The 19,751-nt window shown below is 37.3% G+C and overlaps 1 protein-coding gene across 1 annotated transcript in view; it reads left to right on the forward strand.

Moving 5' to 3' along the window:
• Nucleotides 1-16,684, forward strand: part of Cpsf100 (cleavage and polyadenylation specificity factor subunit 2) — a 162,673-nt gene extending 145,989 nt beyond the window's left edge. Inside the window, exons 15-16 of the mRNA XM_067156208.2 lie at nt 10,506-10,643; nt 15,467-16,684. Of these exons, the coding sequence (XP_067012309.1) occupies nt 10,506-10,643; nt 15,467-15,559 (231 nt within the window). The 3' untranslated portion in view covers nt 15,560-16,684. The remainder of the gene's footprint in view (nt 1-10,505; nt 10,644-15,466) is intronic.
• The last annotated feature ends 3,067 nt before the right edge of the window (nt 16,685-19,751 follow it).

Below are 19,751 nucleotides of genomic sequence, written 5' to 3' on the forward strand. Positions count from 1 at the left end.
ATTAAGTTCTCTACCTAATCCTTACCCAGGCCAGTTGTCGCTGGCACGTCATGCGTGCAACATGGCAATGAATGCTAATTTACAGTATATTCCTTATGGCAGGAGTTATGAACATACTAATGAGTGACATAAATGCACTGTCCAGGTTTCTTTAGCATGTATTTAATAAGACATGGATTGGGATGTTGGAATAATGGTGTAACAACCAGGGAAATGTGCTAGGAAAGGATATCTTAACCAGTTTCGACTGTGTATCATTGTAAAAGATTTTGACTTCAGGCCTAAGGTGTTATCCTAACTTTTGTCAAATTGAATATACAGAAGACATCTTTGTAATATTGTGAAGTAGCCAATAACTGTCCAATAAATAAGAAAGAACACTGAGCAAATTGGCTGTTATAACCGTTAACATAACTGTTCCCCTCCCCCAAGACAAATGCGGGGGCTGTACCTTAATTGAGACCATAGCCACTTTCTTCTCAGGCTATCATCGCTGTAAGACCTGTGTTGCGGCTTTTGTGTTGGCAATTCGCCTGCCGCATGTCGTCATGTTTACAGTTGGCAATGCGCTGCTGCATCTTTTATTATCTTTGTCGGACAGAACATGGTGACCAACAGCTGTAGACGCATCTTGTTGCATCTCTACATTTTTCTTTGTACATATGTGTAAGTATGTGGTGTTTGTTCATGTGGAATAAATGTTTGAAATCACATACTGAAGGATGTGTTGTCTGCTCGTGTAGGACAGCTTGGTCCTCCATTTGACTTGCATCAACTTTTAATTGTGTGCTTGTGGAAATGAGCTTTGCTATGTGTGTCCAATATGTTGCTTCGTCGGTCGCAACATAAAATTTTGGTCCTTCCTAGCCGTCACAAGAATCATTGTGAACTATGATCTTTGAACAACATACAGTTTTGAATATTGTACTAGACATCATAAATTGTCATTGTCATGTGCTGCTGTCTGCAACTGCCATTTGAACATAGCAACAAGCTTTGCACGATAAACATTGCGAACAGTTATTGTATTCAAGCACCAGAATGTCGTGCTTACAACTAACTACTACGAATGTTTGAATACGTTATATTGAGATTTCAGCGAAGTCTACATTGCTTTGGAACTGTTGAGATCGCACGTTCGCAATCTGTGGTATGTTACCACATGCTAACGCTTCAATCCTTGTGAGCTGTTTACGCCAGATTGTAGCTGATACCCTGATGTTCAAGATGTTAAATGCTGCTTGGAATTTGGACTCCAGCAAACATTACATTCAGACATCATCCTCTGGACTTTCCAGTCACTTTGGCCATGTGGCTCCAGTCAAGGAGTGGTTCCGGTGGTAGTGATGATTAATGATACAGCACTGCTATATTCTGTAAGTCTGTTCCATTCGTCTTTATTGTTCCTATCTTGACTAGGGTGGACATCCTGCCTCATATTCTAACCTTACTGCTAGCACTTTCTGTGTATAGAATTAACAGATTTGTCTTGATTTCTCGTGAGCACTATAAAGTTCCCTAGTAATAATTTGTTGGGCCGCTTAGTGTATTTTGCACATTTTGGGACATACGTGACTTCTTATATGTTATTTCATGCTTGTATGCATCTACCTACATTGTTGGGTCCATTCAAATACTGTCACTCATTCTGACAATGCGAAATGAATGCAGTGTACAGAGTATAGAACTTAATGTTTGCACGGTCACCACTGTTATTATCTTGTTTGTAATTGATTACCCGAACTATTCATCATGGTGTTTGAATCCAAAGCAAAAGCTGTTTAAAAACGTGGCCTGCTTAAAAGATCATCAACTTGTCTTGCAAATTACTTGAAGCAAGATAACATCAACCATTACAAACTGATTTCCAGGCAAAATAGGCTGCCAAAAATTTTCGAGGGAATTCAGTATTGTTAGGGAGTATCTATAATGTGAATTAGCCTCAAAATGTAGCAAAACTCACTTTGGAGAGCATGATGAATTTGAAAACAGATATCATGCAATAGTTGGTAGGATTCAAGAATTGCTTTGTTCATTTGAAAGACCCAGGAGTCCTAGTAATCCATCCCCATTGTTTCTGATTCTCTCCTCGATCCAGCTCTAGTTTGAAACTCCCTCCCATTGAATTACCTGTTTTTAAGGGAGATTTGACAAAATACTTGAGTTTTAGAAACACCTTTGAAAGCTTAGTTATTGACGATACCCGCATTGACATTGTGCAAAGACTACACTACCTATTGTCGTCTCTTCAAGATGAACCTAAGGATTTGTTAGATAACCTAGTCATATGTGCTGAGAACTTGTCTGTTGCTTGGAATTTAATTGACGAAAGGTACAATGATAAACACTTGATTGTTTCACAGCACATAAAACATTTGCTCAATCTCCATAATTGTACTAGTGGATCTTCTTTTGAATATCGCAAATTGATAAATCAAGTAAAATCGAACCTTAATGCTATTGACAATTTGGAAGGTCAAATTGCACTTCATGAAATTTTGCTGCAGGAATTGATTCCAAATAAGATCAAGCCTAACCACAGAAGTGAATGGGAAAACAAATTTGCCTCCACTGATATTCCAAATCTAAATAATTTGTTTTCGTGGAAAGAAAATGTCAAACATTAGAGCTGACAAAATCCAAGAAACCTGTTAGTGAACACAAATGAGAATTAAAATCCAATCTAAAGGAACTTCACATTACCAACAACAGCACCTTCTTAAGTATCAGGGTTTATAAACTTGATAATCATAGCATTTCTGAATGTAGAGAGTTCAAAGAAGCAAATATTGATCATCATCGCAAGTTTGTGAGGGAAAATAAACGTTATCTGTGTTTTTCCCATTTTTATGTTTCTAAACAGTGTAAGCAGAACTAGTGTCCCCAGTGTAATGAACCCTACAACTTATTGGTTCACAAGAAACAAACAACTTCCAATAATAATAATAATAATAATAATATAAATGCTAAAATTTCTGCAATTGTTTCACCCACTGCTGTGAAGGTTGTGTCAGGACTAGGCTCTAATGTTTTACTGAGCACAGTTTGTGTAGGGGTGAAAGATAGTTCAAGAGAGATTGTACTAGTTAAAGCTTTGTTAGACTCTGCGAGTCGGTTATCCTTTATGACTTCTGATCTTGTCAAGAAACTCGGCATCCATACAAGGGCTTGTCATTTACCTATGTGTCGCCTGTAAGCTCCACACGTAACTTGTTTTGTTCTCTGATGTCTCAGATTATACATTTAAGTTGAACTGTGCAGTTGTGAACACATCACAAGTCCACTGCCTGCACAGGAAATTGATTGCTCCAATTGGGTTATTCTTTATGATATTATTTTAAATGATAGTACGTTTAATCAGCCTTCTGCTATTGATATCTTGCTAGGAGCTGATGTCTACTATGAAATTATGTCTTCTAATATTTTGCTAAGAAAGGTTATCCTGCCTTGTTAGATACCGAATTTGGTTGGGTATTGTCAGGCACCCTTCCCTGAGTTGTGCATTAAAAACAATGCCAAGGCGCATCATGCCAATCTTGTAAAACTTGACTCTCTTGACACTAAACTCCAAAGGCTCTGGGAGCTTGAAGAACTTCATTGACCCGTTCTTACTCCTGAAGAAAGGGCTTGTAAAGAACATTTTGTGAATAATGTTCAGAGAGATGATTCTGGTGGGTTTGTTGTCAAACTTCCTATTCTTCCTGAAATATCACCTGTAGCTGAGTCTAAGCATAATGCTGTTAAAAGGCTCAAACAGATTAAAAATAAATTTGCTAGACTTCCAGAATTGAAAAGGAAGTATGCAGATTTCATGTGTGAATACAGTGAAATGGGTCACATGGAAATTGCACCTCCCGAGACTTCTAACTCATTAAGTTTTTACATGCCCCATCATTGTGTGCTCAAGGATTCTAGCACTACAACAAAGCTGAGAGTTGTGTTTTTGATGGAAGTTGTGAATCTTCAGATGGGATAAAGTTGAATTCTTTGTTAATGGTTTGCCCTACTATTCAACCTGACTTTCTGTCTATTGTTTTAAAGTTCAGAACTTTTTTTTCAGCTGATATTGCTAAGATGTACAGATATGTGCTGATTCATCCTGACCACAAAAATCTTCAGAAAATTGTTTGGTATGAATCTGCTGAAGAATCTCACCCCATTGCATCAGAGATCATTCGCTCTTGTTTTATGTTGATGACCTACTGACAGGTACTAGCTCAGTTGAAGAAACTAAGGAGCTTCAATGAAAGAGGACTACTGTCTTACTGTTGTAAAATACAGTACTAGTTCTGCCCTTTTTCTTGCTATGAGATGTCTAGTTTAACTTGCTGATGACCACAAGGTATCTCACCCCATTGCATCAGAGATCATTCGCTCTTGTTTTATGTTGAAGACAGTCCGGCTCCATGGCTAAATGGTTAGCGTGCTGGCCTTTGGTCACAGGGGTCCCGGGTTCAATTCCCGGCAGGGTCGGGAATTTTAACCATCATTAGTTAATTTCGCTGGCACGGGGCTAGGTGTATATGTTGTCTTCATCATCATTTCATCCTCATCACGACGCGCAGGTCGCTTACGGGAGTCAAATCAAAAGACCTGCACCTGGCGAGCCAAACATGTCCTCGGACACTCCCGGCACTAAAAGCCATACGCCATTTCATTTCATTTAAGTTGATGACTTGCTGACAGGTACTTGCTCAGTTGAAGAAGCTAAGGAGCTTCAGTCAGAGATTTCTTCTGTGCTTGATAGTGCACATTTTCATTTTAGAAAGTGGGCGTCAGATTGTCCAGATGCTCTTGCCAATGTCCTGTAGAGGATAGAGAAATGTTGTCACATTGTAACCTCGATGAAGCTATTAAAACATTAGGTATTGTGTGGCATTGTAAATGTGATCAGTTTCATTTTCAAATAAATTTGAAGAAAATCACTAAGAGAAGCATTCTCACTATCATTGCTTCCATATTTGACCCACTTGGATTGTTGGGATGTGCAGTGGTTAAGTGCAGACTTATCCTACAGTGTCTCTGGCAGTTGAAAATCGATTGGGATGAGCGGTTAGAGCCTTTGTTTGAAATTATTTAGATTTGGAATGTTATCTGCAGTGAGCTTCCCCTGCTTAATGAACTCAGACTGCAGAGAAATGCAATGCCCTTTGTTAAGAATGAGGTTATTGAAATCCATGGCTTTTTTGACGCTTCAGAAGCTGCCTATTGTGCTTGTGTGTATGTTGGGACATTATCTGATAATGAGGTATCGGTGACCCTGTTGACTTGCAAATCGAGAGTTGCTCCATTGAAAAAACTATCTATTTCTCACTTGGAGCTTTGTGCTGCTCTATTGCTTTCTCGCCTTATGATTAAAATCACTGAATCTCTGAAATTGCACATTCCTTTCTCCACATACTGTTGGACTGACAGCACGATAGTTTTGTGTTGGTTACAGAAACCCATTAATTGTTGGAAAACCTTTGTTGCCAGTAGTGTTGCTGAAATTCACTCACTACTGTCTAAGATTGGAGACATGTACCTACCAACAGCAATCCAGCTGACCACTTGTCCCGAGGTGTTTTACCTTCATAATGCCAAGGCGCATCGTGCCAATCTTGTAAACTTGACTCTCTTGACACTAAACTCCAAAGGCTTGTGTGTATGTTGATGTATGGTGCCATGTTCTCAGCTGGTTGCATGAACTGTCCCCAGTGTATCCTGATTTTGCCAGTAGTACACCATCTGCTGTGAATGCAGAATCGAAATCCTCTTTGAGAATGCTGTTAGTTAAGGTACACTCACCTCTAGTTAGAGATGTTTTCTTCCTTTCTCAAACTCAAGCGAGATTATAGCTATGTTCTGAGATTTATTACCAATGTCTGCTCCCCTAAGGATACTCATCTCATTGGTCCACTTACCCCTGTAGAATTGAAGGTTTGTGAAATGAAAATAATAAGTCTGGTGCAAGCTTGTGAATATGGGAAGGAACTTCATGACTTGAGGCCTAATAATGTAGTTGCCTCTTCGAGCGCATTAAAATCTTTGAGTCTGGTCCTTGATGATTATGGGTTGTTGAGAGTTGGGAGTCGACTCGTGAATTCTCAGTTGGAATATAATGAAAAACACCGTATCATTCTTCCTCCAAAACACTTTGTTACTAAATTGATTGTTAAACATGAGCATGAGATGCTATTGCATTCCGGCCCTCAGGCTGTATTGTTTTCTTTGCATAACAGATTTTGGATTCCACATGGGAAAAAAGTTATTCGCGGTGTGATCCATTCATTTTACAAGTGCTTCAAAAGCATACCTCCACCCATCACTCGTATAATGGATCAGTTACCCACGTATAGAGGTGAACCGTCCTTACCTTTTGTTACAGTTGGTCTTGATTGTGGTGGCCCAGTCATCATAAAGGGTGATAACCTGAGGAGTAAAATAAAGTTTAAGGCCTACATTGCTCTCTTTGTTTGTCTTGTCACTAAGGCAATACATCTTGAACCCGTGAAGAGTCTAACGACTCAGGACTTCTTCACTGCACTTAGAAGATTTATGCCCATAGAGGATTTCCAAGTGTCATCTTGAGTGACAATGGCACAAATTCTGTTGGGGCCAACAATGACTTATTAAGATTTATTAAGGAATATTGAATGTAGGCCTTAAACTTTATTTTACTTCTCAGGTTATCACCCTTTATGATGACTGGGCCACCACAATCAAGACCAACTCTAACAAAAGGTAAGGACGGTTCACCTCTATACGTGGGTAATAAGCTGTACTGAAATAGAATAATATTAATCTAATTTTAATTTGAAATGGAAGTTTATTCCACCCTTCAGTCCTCATTTCGGTGGGCTTTGGGAGGCTGGAATAAAGTCCGCAAAATCACTTTTGAAGCGGACCGTAAGAAATTCTATTCTTAATTTTATGTCATTGTATGTAATTACCAGGAGATCGCAATGATAGACTGACTGCCAAATATGTTATTGCTCGCTTAGCACCACCCAGGGGTCTCGTGTAGGGTATTTTGAGGTTAAACCTACGGACATGAGCAACATCAACCCCCTTAGCTGTTGCTACAAACTTTTTGACAGACTCATACTTAACACAATAAGCAGTGCCATTTTACAGCACCTTCACATGGATCAGGCAGGCTTCAGACCAGGTCGCAGCTGTTGTGATCAAGTTTTGGCACTTACGACATTCATAGAAATGGGGTTCCAAAGAAAATTGAAAACATCTGTTGCTTTTGTTGATCTCACTGCTGCATTTGATACCGTGTGGAGGGAAGATATGGTCTATAAACTTCTCTGGGCCATACCATGCAGAAAGATAGCAAGACTTATTAAAAATATGTCGAGTGATAGGAGGCTTCAGGTTATCATCGGGAACAATGTGAGCAAGGAGAGGAAGCTTAAAAATGGTTTGCCTCAAGGTTCAGTCCTATCGTCACTCCTGTTCGGCTTATATATATATCTGATCTTCCTGAAGTTACATCACGGAAATTCTGCTATGCTGATGATATAGCATTAGCTGTGCAATACAAAGAATTGGAGAAAACTGAAGAGATGTTAACAAGGGATTTGTCAATTTTGGAACCTTACTTTAGGACTGGAGACTTAAGCCCAGCACTAATAAAACGGAGCTGTCTTGTTTCCATTTAAGCAATCACTTAGCAAATACTAAATTGAATGTGAGTTTCTGTGGAAGGATACTTCACCACAACTGGAATCCAAAATATCTTGGAGTAACCTTGGATCGAACACTATCCTACAAGCAACATCTGCTGAACTCCGCACAGAAACTGAAAACACGTAACAATATCATTCATAAGCTTTTTGGAACTACCTGAGGTTCTTCAGCAAGCGTTTTACGGTCTTCAGCTATAGGCTTGGTGTATTCAAGTGCTGAGTACTGTGCTCCAGTATCGATGAACAGTCATCGCACAAAACTTATTGATACTGAATTGAATACCACTATGTGCATAATAACTAGCACAATTCAATCTACGCCAACTCATTAGCTCCCGCTTTTATCAATAAATAAGTAAAATTAAAAATCCACCTTTTCAAAACTAATATTAAACTAAATAAGTTACAACATTTACTTCAAACTAGTTTCGACGCTGGTTAGCATCATCTTCAGCCAAATATGAGAACAGGCAATCGTAAATATACATATCATTAAATCAATGCACATATAAACACTCTTAATATGGGACTTACGGTGCCCCTAAAAGTATCTGGAGAATAAATGATGATATGTATATTTACGATTGCCTGTTCTCATATTTGGCTGAATATGACGCTCACCAGCGTTGAAACTAGTTCGAAGTAAATGTTGTAACTTATTTAGTTTAATATTAGTGTTGAAAAGGTGGATTTTTAATTTTACTAATCTATTATTTTCGGTTCAGTGCGGACTTAAAAATGAAATTCATAAATTTAAATACCGCTTTTATCTGGAATAATGCCATCTGATTTACGCAGATCCACCACCCTCCTCAAGGAATTCAATAAAATGTTAAGGAACCTCGATCTACCTGTACATGAAGAGCTATGAACTATCAACCAAAACAGATTACGTTCACGCCATCCAACTTTACGTAACGCCTTAGACATGGTTGCTAGAGGCTACAACCCAACTACAGAGTGGAAAAGATGGTGAGAAGCAGCAACGGAGATGCACCTGCACAGTATGTTCTCAAATGTCAAACTTCCAAGTGGATTCTAGCTACCACGTAAAACATGGACTGCTCTGAACAGAATAAGAACAGGCCATGGCAGATGCAGAAATATGTTGTTTAAATTGAACAAGTTGCCGACACCCGCTTGTGACTGCGGAGCTGCACGACAAACCATACACCACATTGTCAGAGAGTGTGAAACGCGGGCATACACAGGCAGCAAAGTGGACTTTCTGATGGCAACTCCAGAAGTAATACAGTGGATCAATGATCTTGTCATATAGTTGTAAGGAATCTTTTCTTGTTCATTGTTCTCCTGTTATATAAATATGTATATAGTTTATTTCTGTATTCAACTTGATTGTATGGGCCATATGCTAAGTAATAAATAAAAATTCTTAATATTGAAGAGTCGAGTACTCTTTTGTATCAAATTGAGTCTGTGTTGAACTCAAGACCTCTCTGTTCAATGACTGATGACCCTAATGATCACTGCTGTTTGATACCTGGACATTTTCTAGTAGGGAGACAATTGATCTCTGTTCCTTCTCCAGACACATCCAACAGCTCCTACTCCTGTCTAACTAAATGGAATTTGGTGCAACAGCTGTATCAAGTGTTTTGGCAGAGGTGGTCAATGGAATGCATGCAATCACTGCAACAAAGATGTAAATGGTCTTTTGTAGGAAAATGGACCCCAACTGCAGGAGACTTGGTGCTTCTAAGGGAAGATAACCTTCCTCCTCTGGTTTGGAAGACTGGTATAATCCAGGAGCTCAATCCTGGTTGTGATAATATTACTCGTGTGGTCACTTTGAAAACAAAAACTGGCCTCTTTCGCCGTGCCATAGTAAAGTTATGTCCATTGTCCAAAGATTTTGCATAATTTGTATATTTTGTACATGTTGTACATGTATTGTTCTTCATTCATTTGCACTGTGATTTTGTGTAAGATATTTGACATTGGTTTCGAGTGTTGAGATCCCTCAAAGGGGGCAATATGTTGTGGCTTTTGTGTTGGCAGTTTGCCTGCCTCATTTCATTTTGTGATGTTCACAGTTGGCAATGCGCTGTCACATCTGTTATTGTCTTCTTCAGACTTTTATAGTTGTTATTAGTTCTTGCTTTGTCCTAGCTCTCCTTAGGACTTTTTCATTTCAAGAGATGTAATTTTAAATTGACACTTTAGTGAAATGTTTGATATGTGTCTATTAGGTCATTAGCTCAAAGACTGGTTGGATCCTGTAATATCACCACAAGAGGTTATATGGTGATAGGGAAACCACAACAACTGATGGTAGAATATGACGACCAGCAGCTGTAGATGCATCTTGGTGCATCTCTATATTTTTCTTTGTACATATGTGTAAATAAATATGTGGTGTTTATTCATGTGGAATAAATATTTGAAATCACCTACTGAGTGATGTGTTGTGTCTGCTCATGTAGGGCTGGTCCTCCATTTGACTTGCATCAACTTGTATTTGTGCGCCTATGGAAATGAACTTTGCTATGTGCATCTGATATGTTGATTCGTTGGTTGCAACAACCTGTTTGTGTGGATGAAATATAAACCAATAACTAAAAAAGAAAGAAATAATACAATACGTAACAGTTATGAATCTTACAAAAAGACCTGTTTAGTAATGTTTTGTAAGAGGCTTGGTTTCCTTGAATAACTTTTCGTATATCAGTTGGTTATAACAGTCAACAGTCTCTGATACAATATTGACAGTGGAACACTTGTTGAATAAGGATAGGGAAACAGATATCATGTATATAATATAACTTATATTGCAGAACTGCTATATCTCTGATCTGTATTTCTTTCTAGATATCCGGCCACCAGACAGCTTTTATAAATGAACTAAAGCTCTCTGACTTCAAGCAAGTTTTAACAAAGAGCAACATCTCCTCTGAATTTTCTGGAGGAGTCTTGTGGTGTTGCAATGGAACTGTAGCTGTTCGGCGGGTATGTGATTAATTATTATCATAATATAGAGGTATTGAACATTTGTAAACAAATTCGTGACTGATTTCATCCTGGTTGGCTCTTGTGAGCCTCTTCCTTCCTCTTTCATATCCGTCTACATTTAATATCTTTTTTATCTGTATTTTTCATATTGTTTCAAACCAGCCAAATAACTACCCTCAATCTGCAATATGTCCCTCTCTCACCTCCCCCTCCACACACACACACACACACACACACACACACACACACACACACACACACACACACATATACACACCTCTACCTGTTATGGGGAAAACTACTGAAGAGTGAAGAGGGTTGAACAATAGTTGAACATGGCCTTTACTGATGACGGAGACAGATTACTTAATACCTCTTTTTTTTTTATGTGTTGACCAAGATTATTATTCTTCTTATTATTATTATTCAAGTGCCATATCCGGTTGCCCAGACGTCGGCGATTACTCTGGAGAAAGTTTTTCTGTCTTCTGCGAGTCGGAAGAGTCTCTCAGTTGTCTCAATACCGGTCCACTGCTTGATGTTGTGTAACCATGTTATCTCTGGTCTGCCAACTCGCCGTTTGCCCTCTATTTTACCTTGGAGAATGAGTTTTATGAGGCCATATTTGTTTCCTCTTAATATGTGGCCTAGATAAGCTGTTTTGCGAACTTTTATAGTTGTTATTAGTTCTTGCTTTGTCCTAGCTCTCCTTAGGACTTTTTCATTTCAAGAGATGTAATTTTAAATTGACACTTTAGTGAAATGTTTGATATGTGTCTATTAGGTCATTAGCTCAAAGACTGGTTGGCTCCTGTAATATCACCACAAGAGGTTATATGGTTATAGGGAAACCACAACAACTGATGGTAGCTCCAAAATGAGGCGTACTAGGCAAGATGAGGAGTGAGGCAGTTTGTCATCGCTTTCATCACTGGGCCAGAAAGTACTATTGCATCATGACTGACCCTATGCGTAACACCTTTCATAACATCCAGATACACTAGTCATACTCCAAATGTCCGTACTCAGCACCTCTCATACCTCAGCAGCTTCCATACTATCACAGCAATTAATGAGACTGGAGCTTCGATGGAAGCTGCATTTTACTCTGACCTCTGCCAAGATACAGATGCCATTTGCTTTACGTCGCACCGACACAGATATGTCTTATGGCGACGATGGGATGGGAAAGGCCTAGGAAGTGGAAGGAAGCGGCCGTGGCCTTAATTAAGGTACAGCCCCGGCATTTGCCTGGTGTGAAAATGGGAAACCACGGAAAACCATCTTCAGGGCTGCCGACAGTGGGGCTCGAACCCACGATCTCCCGATTACTGGATACTGGCCGCACTTAAGCGACTGCAGCTATCGAGCTCGGTAGATACAGATGCAAAAGTACTGCATCCACTAAGAAATGGCAACAAGCATATCATCATCATTATCATTGTAATCACCTTCTGGAGTAGTTTCCAACCACAGGCTGGGTCTGCTTGGAACGTAAGCCTCTCCATCGTTTTCTGTCCATCCACCACTTCTCTTCTCTCACTGTCATCCAATTCCCTCTTACCTCGATGCTCTTCTTTACACCTTTCAGCCGTCTGTCCCTCGGTCTTCCTCTACTCCATTTCTAACATCTTTCTTGGTATCCTCTCTTCTCCCATTAACATGTCCATACCATTGCAGCCTTGATTTTTCTATCTTTTCCTGTAGGGTTATCCCATTTACCATTTCCCAAACTCTCTCTCATTTCTTACACTGTCCATTCTTGTTTAATCTGTTCGACACCTCCGAAACTTCATTTCCACTACTTGTATTCTACTTTTATCCCTCTCCATTTATTAATCTAGAGAAATTTCAATTTTGCAGCCTCACAGTCCCCTCACTTGAAAATATTCCGTGTTGAATTCTTACATGGTGCACCTCCTCAATCAATCAATCAATCAATCAATCAATCAATCAATCACTCCTGATCTGCATTTAGGGCAGTCTCCCATATGGCAGATTCCCTATCTAGCCTTTTCTTAAATGATCGCAAAGAAATTGGAAAATTGTTGAACATTTCCCTTGGTAAGTTATTCCAATCCCTAACTCCCCTTCCTATAAACATATATTTGCCCCAATTTGTCCTCTTGAATTCCAACTTTATCTTCATATTGTGATCTTTCCTACTTTTAATGACACCACTCAAACTTATTCGTCTACTGATGTCCTCCCACGCCATCTCTCTATTGACAGCTCAGAACATACCACTTATTGCAGGTTATAAATTTATTTTTTTCTTTGTCTGTATTGAAGATCTCTTGTGATATAAATTCTTATAATTTTGTTAAATACCACCTATTCAATACAATAAAACGTAATAAAAACTTACATATTTATTAAGTTGTTGATATGGTACATGTTTCGCTCCTTTTTTGTGAGCAATTAAATTATATTTAGCTGATGTTGCTCACGAAAAAGGAGCGAAACATATAAATTTAATCCAATAGAATAGATTCATGATCTTAAATATAACCTTAAGTAAATGATATTTGGCTGATGATGCTCACGAAAAAGGAGCGAAATGTACTATATCAACAACTTAATAAATACAGTATGTAAGTTTTTATTGAATAGATGGTATTTAACAAAATTATAAGAATTTATATCACATACCACTTAATCGAGCAGCTCGTCTCCTTTCTCCCAAGTCTTCCCAGGCCAAACTTTGCAACATTTTTATAATGCTACTCTTTTGTCGGAAATCACCCAGAATTAATCAAGATGCTTTTCTTTGGATTTTTTTCCAGTTCTTGAATCAAGCAATCCTGGTGAGGATCCCATACACTGGAACCATACTCTAGTGGGGGTCTTACTAGAGACTTATATGCCCTCTCCTTTACATCCTTACTACAACCCCTAAACACCCTCATAACCATGTGCAGAGATCTGTACCCTTTATTAACAATCATATTTATGTGATTACCCCAATGAAGGTCTTTTCTTATATTAACACCTAGGTACTTACAATGATCCCCAAAAGGAACTTTCACCCCATCAACGCAGTAATTAAAACTGAGAGGACTTTTCCTATTTGTGAAACTCACAACCTGACTTATAACCCCGTTTATCATACCATTGCCCACCGTTCATTTCGCAACACTATCAAGGTCACCCTGCAGCCACTCACAATCTTGTAACTTATTTATTACTCTGTACAGAATAACATCATCTGCAAACAGCCTTATCTCTGATTCCACTTCTTTACACATATCATTGATATATATATATATATATATATATATATATATAAGAAAACGTAAAGGTCCAATAGTACTGTCTTGAGGAATTCCCCTCTTCACGAAATGCAAAAGCATTTTGCTAAAAAGAAAAAAGTTACATCTACAACACACAATACTCATCTACGGTTGAGCAGATGTCTTTGTGGTGTTCAGTCCATAGATTGGTTGGCAGCAGCTCTTCATTCTTCTTTCGTTTTCATTTCCTCATAGTCCCTGCACCCTGCATCTTTCAACCGAGGTCTTCCCGTGGTTTTTTCCTCTTCCACACGTCCTTCAATTATAATTTTTAGGAGACATTCATGTCTTATTAGGTGTCCGATAAGTTGTATTCTTCTCTTCATGATGCAGTTCCACATTTTCTTTTTTTCTCCCACCTTTTGAAGAACATTTTCATTTGTTATTTTACAAGTCCATTTAATTTTCATCATTCATCTGTAGCACCACATCTCGAATGATTTTTAGTCTTCTTTCTTCCTCAGGTACCACAGTTCCCCTACACTCGAAACATTATGCTTTTAGAAGCCTTTTTTTGGTTGATTCTACTACGTACTTGCTTTATTTTGCCCATCTCTGGTGATCGCGTTTCCCAGGTAAACAGATGAGTCACCTTCAGGCAATTCATTGCCTATCTGAATTCGTAATCTACCTTGCCCACCTTTATCACAAACCATTAATTTTGTCTTGGTTTTTGTTTATTTTCAATATTTTCGTAACCTCATCCATTTTTAACGGCATGGCTTTAAGGTCTTCTTTGGTTTCAGCTAGTACAGCAATATAATCCGCAAATCTGATCATGTATCATTACCCCCGTACATATTACCACTCTGACTTCTTTCAGGGTCTCTTGTATGTACATATTGAAGATGATAGTGCACATCCCGGATGCACACCTTTCCCGATATCTACCACTTCCTTCTTCTCATCTTTGTCAATAACAGCTGTCTCATTCCTGTATAAAGTCCATATTACTTTTCGATCTCTAATCTGTTTCAACTCTTTTCATAACCTCAAACAGTTTCTCCCATTTGAATAATCCAATGCTTTTTCTGTGTCTACAAAACCAATGTATGTTTCCAGATTTCTTTCTGTTATTTCCTCTATAATAAATTTTAGAACTAGTACAACTTCAACTTTTTGTTCGATTCGATAGAGAGGGTGATTATTTTTTATGCATGAACGACTAAACTCAGGGTTTATCATTTTCACATTTTGTCTCATTTATTTTCTTAGGAATTGGTATCATAATACTTTTCTCAAATGTAAGCTGATGTAATTTGAATAAAATAGAAAAATATTGCAATACGTTGCTACAAAATCATAAAAAACACAAGTTTTCAGATTATGAAGTATATCTTAAGAAAATTTGTGTAAGTATAAAAGCTTCAAAATTAGACTTAAGGAAGGCCTAGCTAGGTTACAAAGTATTTCTTATTCAATAACTGGTGCAATACCAAATTGATTTCCATTTCTGTTTTCTCAAATTGCTGTGAAACAGATTTTAAATACTAATTGTTGCTGGTAATATTTTCTGAATGTTTATAGCATGAAGCTGGTCGAGTTACATTGGAAGGGTGTTTATCTGAAGACTACTACCGCGTCCGGGAATTGCTTTACGAGCAATATGCTATTGTGTGAAGTCACTGAAGACTACCCTCTTGTGAAGTTCCATAAAAGTGTTGGAAGTTCTGATTGAATTTTCTGTCATTCAGATAACTCCTGGCATGAAATGTATTATTCATTCTGTACTCTCAAATTGAGTGAAATAACTGTATTTACTCACGTAATTTTTTTTGACTTAAAATAGCCTATAGGTGAAGAATCTGGCCACATAAATTGTTTACATAATAATGACATATAAAATATATATGCAAGGAAAGAAACATACGTGAAATATATACAACATTAAAAAAGTACAAATTAAACATTATTTGGCATAAAATAATCATGTTTCTTTTCTTCTGAATGGTTAAATGAATAAGCTTACATCCAACAAGTTGAACATATAGGTTTGAAGTAACCTGCAGGTACTGGTAAGATATTCTTCCTGCTACAAGCTGATAATAGCACCTGAAGCAAAATACTGTAAATACAAATTAGCTAACAACATATCCATCGTTATGCAACGATACTACATATTCTAGATGTTCCTCTTCTTATTCTTTCAGAAACTTCCCATTTTGAAATGCTGTATGACACTTGTTCTTGAGGTGTGTTTTTTTTCTTTCTACCAGTACTGCACATAGTATTCGGATACCGAAAATGTTGGCCCGTTGTCCTGTTCCTGTGAATCTTAGCATAATTTATTACCACCAGTTCACATAGTGCAGTATTACTTGCTCATTGTGGATTTAATAACAATCAGTTTCGAGATCACAGAACACCCATGAAGCATTCATGAAAAATATAACAGACTTCACAGAGCTTTACCATGTCAAATCAGCACTATTTCACACACTGAATGAACTAGTCGAGAGCTGCAGTTTGGAAATGCTCAAAAAAATAGTTAACATCAGATATGAGAAAAGAATTTCCCCAATTTGAACTATAAAAGTCCAGGAACGTAAATTATGGAATGACTTGAATTATGCCAGTAAATACAGTCCATTCAGCATTCTTGATGTACATAATATTTTATTCATTGAATGATTCTCTGCTGTGAAAAGTAATCTTTTGCATTACTGTGTTTATATATTGTATATAAAGTGATAATTGAATGTATATTTGTCCATTACTCTTGTCTGGAAATAAAATATATTTTATAACAAATGAGAATTTTGCTCTTTTGGTATCCTACCATTTTACAAATTGTCATTCATTTCTTCCCCTCCTCCCCATTTTTTAAAATAAATCTTTCACAATTAGTGGAGGAGCAAAATTTTGAAATAATTTCTTAAGTTGCCGTAGTGTTAGGGTTGCCAGAATTCTGGACCCAAAAACACATACATTTTTATTTTTCCCAAATACAGGCAAAGAAAATTCATAAAAATGGATTAAAGTTGCCAATCAATCACCATTCATCTGCATTTAGGGCAGTCGCCGAGGTGGCAGATTCCCTATCAGTTGTTTACTTCATATTTATATTTATTTATAATTGTTTACCTTGTTTCTTGTAACAACACTATACATGAAAAAAAAAAAAAAAAACAGCCAGTGAATTTAAAACTATTTCATAGCAATAATATATTTTAATTTGGTAGGCTAATCTGATAAACTTACCACACGAGGTATCAATTTAGATTCAAGTTTTATTTTTACACCATCAACATATTTCTCTGATGAATGCATCTGCTTTAAAAAAAAAAAAATTAAGTGTTTTCTTTGATGAAATCATAGAAATCTGCACACGAGTATTCTGAATTCACCTTAACTTGTAGCAAGGTCTTTACCTTATTCACCTGGAGCCTATTTCTCTCAGATATCCAAGTACGGTACTTTGCATCAAAGAAAACACTCTCCACAGGAACAGAAGTACCTGGAAGACAGTAAATCAATAAAATCCAAAATTATCTCAAAATTAATTGTTTGTACCACTTGCTTTCATTTCTTTTTTAGTTCAACCCACAGAATTGTTGTAAACCCCTCAGTTTTGTGTCCTCAGCAATTTTTAAGCACAAGATTCACATCAGTAGTTCATGAATGTTTATGGCATGAATTTCACTGAAAACAAATTAATTTATAAACTTGGCTTATTTCTCAATTTTCTAATTCATATGATGGACCTATTTCGATCCAAGAAAACTGCTTGGCATCACCAAAACTACCCTTCCACAGTTCAAGGTATGAAATGCACTGATCATGAAAGTTCACAACAGTTTCTTCAAAATCTTCTTGCCTCATATCACCTTCATGGACAAGTGCTGATAACTTCTGTTTAGCTGCCTGAGGGATAAATTTATGCTCCCTCCTGGAAGTGAGCTTCTCTTTTAATTCCTGATACTTTAAAGAGACCTTAGTAACAGAAATATCACTTCTTTCCATCTCAAGCAAAGTATCATTGAAAAGTTGTGATGAACCATGGATAAACCACATGTAGACCACACTGGAAGGATCTTGGGAAGAAAAAAAAAATCCTTATTACTCTTATGGAGGAACTGCTACTCTGAGAGAGGAAGAAGGACTTCAAACCGTCATAAATTAACAAGATTCTGTGGACTGCTGGTAAGAAGCTGAGAAACCTGGTATGACAGAGAACTTCTTTGTATTCTACACCAGCAAATTCACAGGAGTCCTTCAACTGAGCTACCCTTGCGGTGTAGATATAGAAGAATGTATAGATTTGCACAACAATAAATTCAATTGCTTAAGGCAATTTTTAATGGTTAAAAGTGGTACATGTTTCGTATATTATCAACATCTTCAGTCACATAACACTGTTTAGATGAAAAATATATAAATTGACAAAGTAATGCTTTAGAGGAAGTGTCCTTAAAATTAACATAAATAAATTCAATGTCGAAGGGTAATAGATCTGTAGCATTCTGAACACAATTATGAACAATATGTGCACCACAGCCTATAACTATCACTTTCCTTCCTAGTTCATTCTGCAATTTACTGAGAATGTTTGATTTTCCTTGTCTTTTCACACCCCAAAAATGTATGTTTGTTGTGTTATCTATGAAACTATTTTGTCCTTGAGATTTTTGTTATGTAAAGATTTGGTAGCATGCTGTGATAATATTTCTAAAGTGGGAATCATCAAATTCTAACAAGCTCATTTAACCCCAACACTTGGGATGAAAGATCTTGCTAGCACAGGAACTAACTTCAAATCAAACCTATTGCAAGCATCTATGGTTATAGTAACAAAATTAGCTGCTTCAAGTTCAGTTTCAACCTTTTTTTTTTTTTTTGCAAGTTGCTTTATGTCACACCGACACAGATAGGTCTCATGGCGACGATGGGACAGGAAAGGGCTAGGAATGGGAAGGAAGCGGCCGTGGCCTTAATTAAGGTACACTGAAAATATTCCTTGTATGATTGGTTAATGATTCTGACTTTTGACCTTAAGGTTACCTACAGGTTGATGATGCCCTTAACAAGGGGCGAAACATGTTCCTAAGAAGTGTACATAGTATTGTGTAAATTTCACCCACGTAGCACGTGGCATGTATTGAATAGGTGGTACAATAGAAAAAAGTATTTTGTGATAATTTACTTATAGTCAGCTTCAGTACAGACCAACCATGAGAATTGTCTCTTGCCATCTTCAGCTGTGTCGCATGTAGAGCAAAGTATTTGAAACACAGTGGTTTTAAAGATGGTTTTTAGAATTCCATGAAAACACTTTTGTTGTAAGAAATTAGTTCACTTAGCTGTAGGAATATATGAGAAGAAGAAGTCTTTTAATATTCTTCGTAGTATTCAAGAGCATAGATATAAATCGAAATTCACAGTCTTGATGAGATGTAGAATTGAGCATATATGCAAAGTATTGCCGTAGTTAAAATGTGAGTTGAAACAAATACAGTATATTATTGCAGTGGAGAAATTCTATATAGTTGTGTTTCTTACAACAAAAGGTTTTCATGAAATTCTAAAAACAATTTTTCATAGTGTCAAACTTCTATGTTTTAAGACCATGTTTAAAACCACTGTGTTTCAGATACTTTGTTCTAGACGCGATATGGCTGAAGATGACCTTTAAATAGGTCAAAACTAGTCAATCCCATTAAATGTTTATTTCTTCTTCTTCTTCTTCTTCTTCTTCTTCTTCTTCTTCTTCTTCTTTTATGACCGCATAGAATCACTTTAGTCAGTCCGTCGTTCAGGTCTCTTTGAAGGGATTGTTCGGGCTTTGCAGTCCTCCCAGTACTTCTTCAGATGC

This window comes from Anabrus simplex, chromosome 1 (genome assembly GCF_040414725.1).
Source record: "Anabrus simplex isolate iqAnaSimp1 chromosome 1, ASM4041472v1, whole genome shotgun sequence".
Taxonomy (NCBI): domain Eukaryota; kingdom Metazoa; phylum Arthropoda; class Insecta; order Orthoptera; family Tettigoniidae; genus Anabrus; species Anabrus simplex.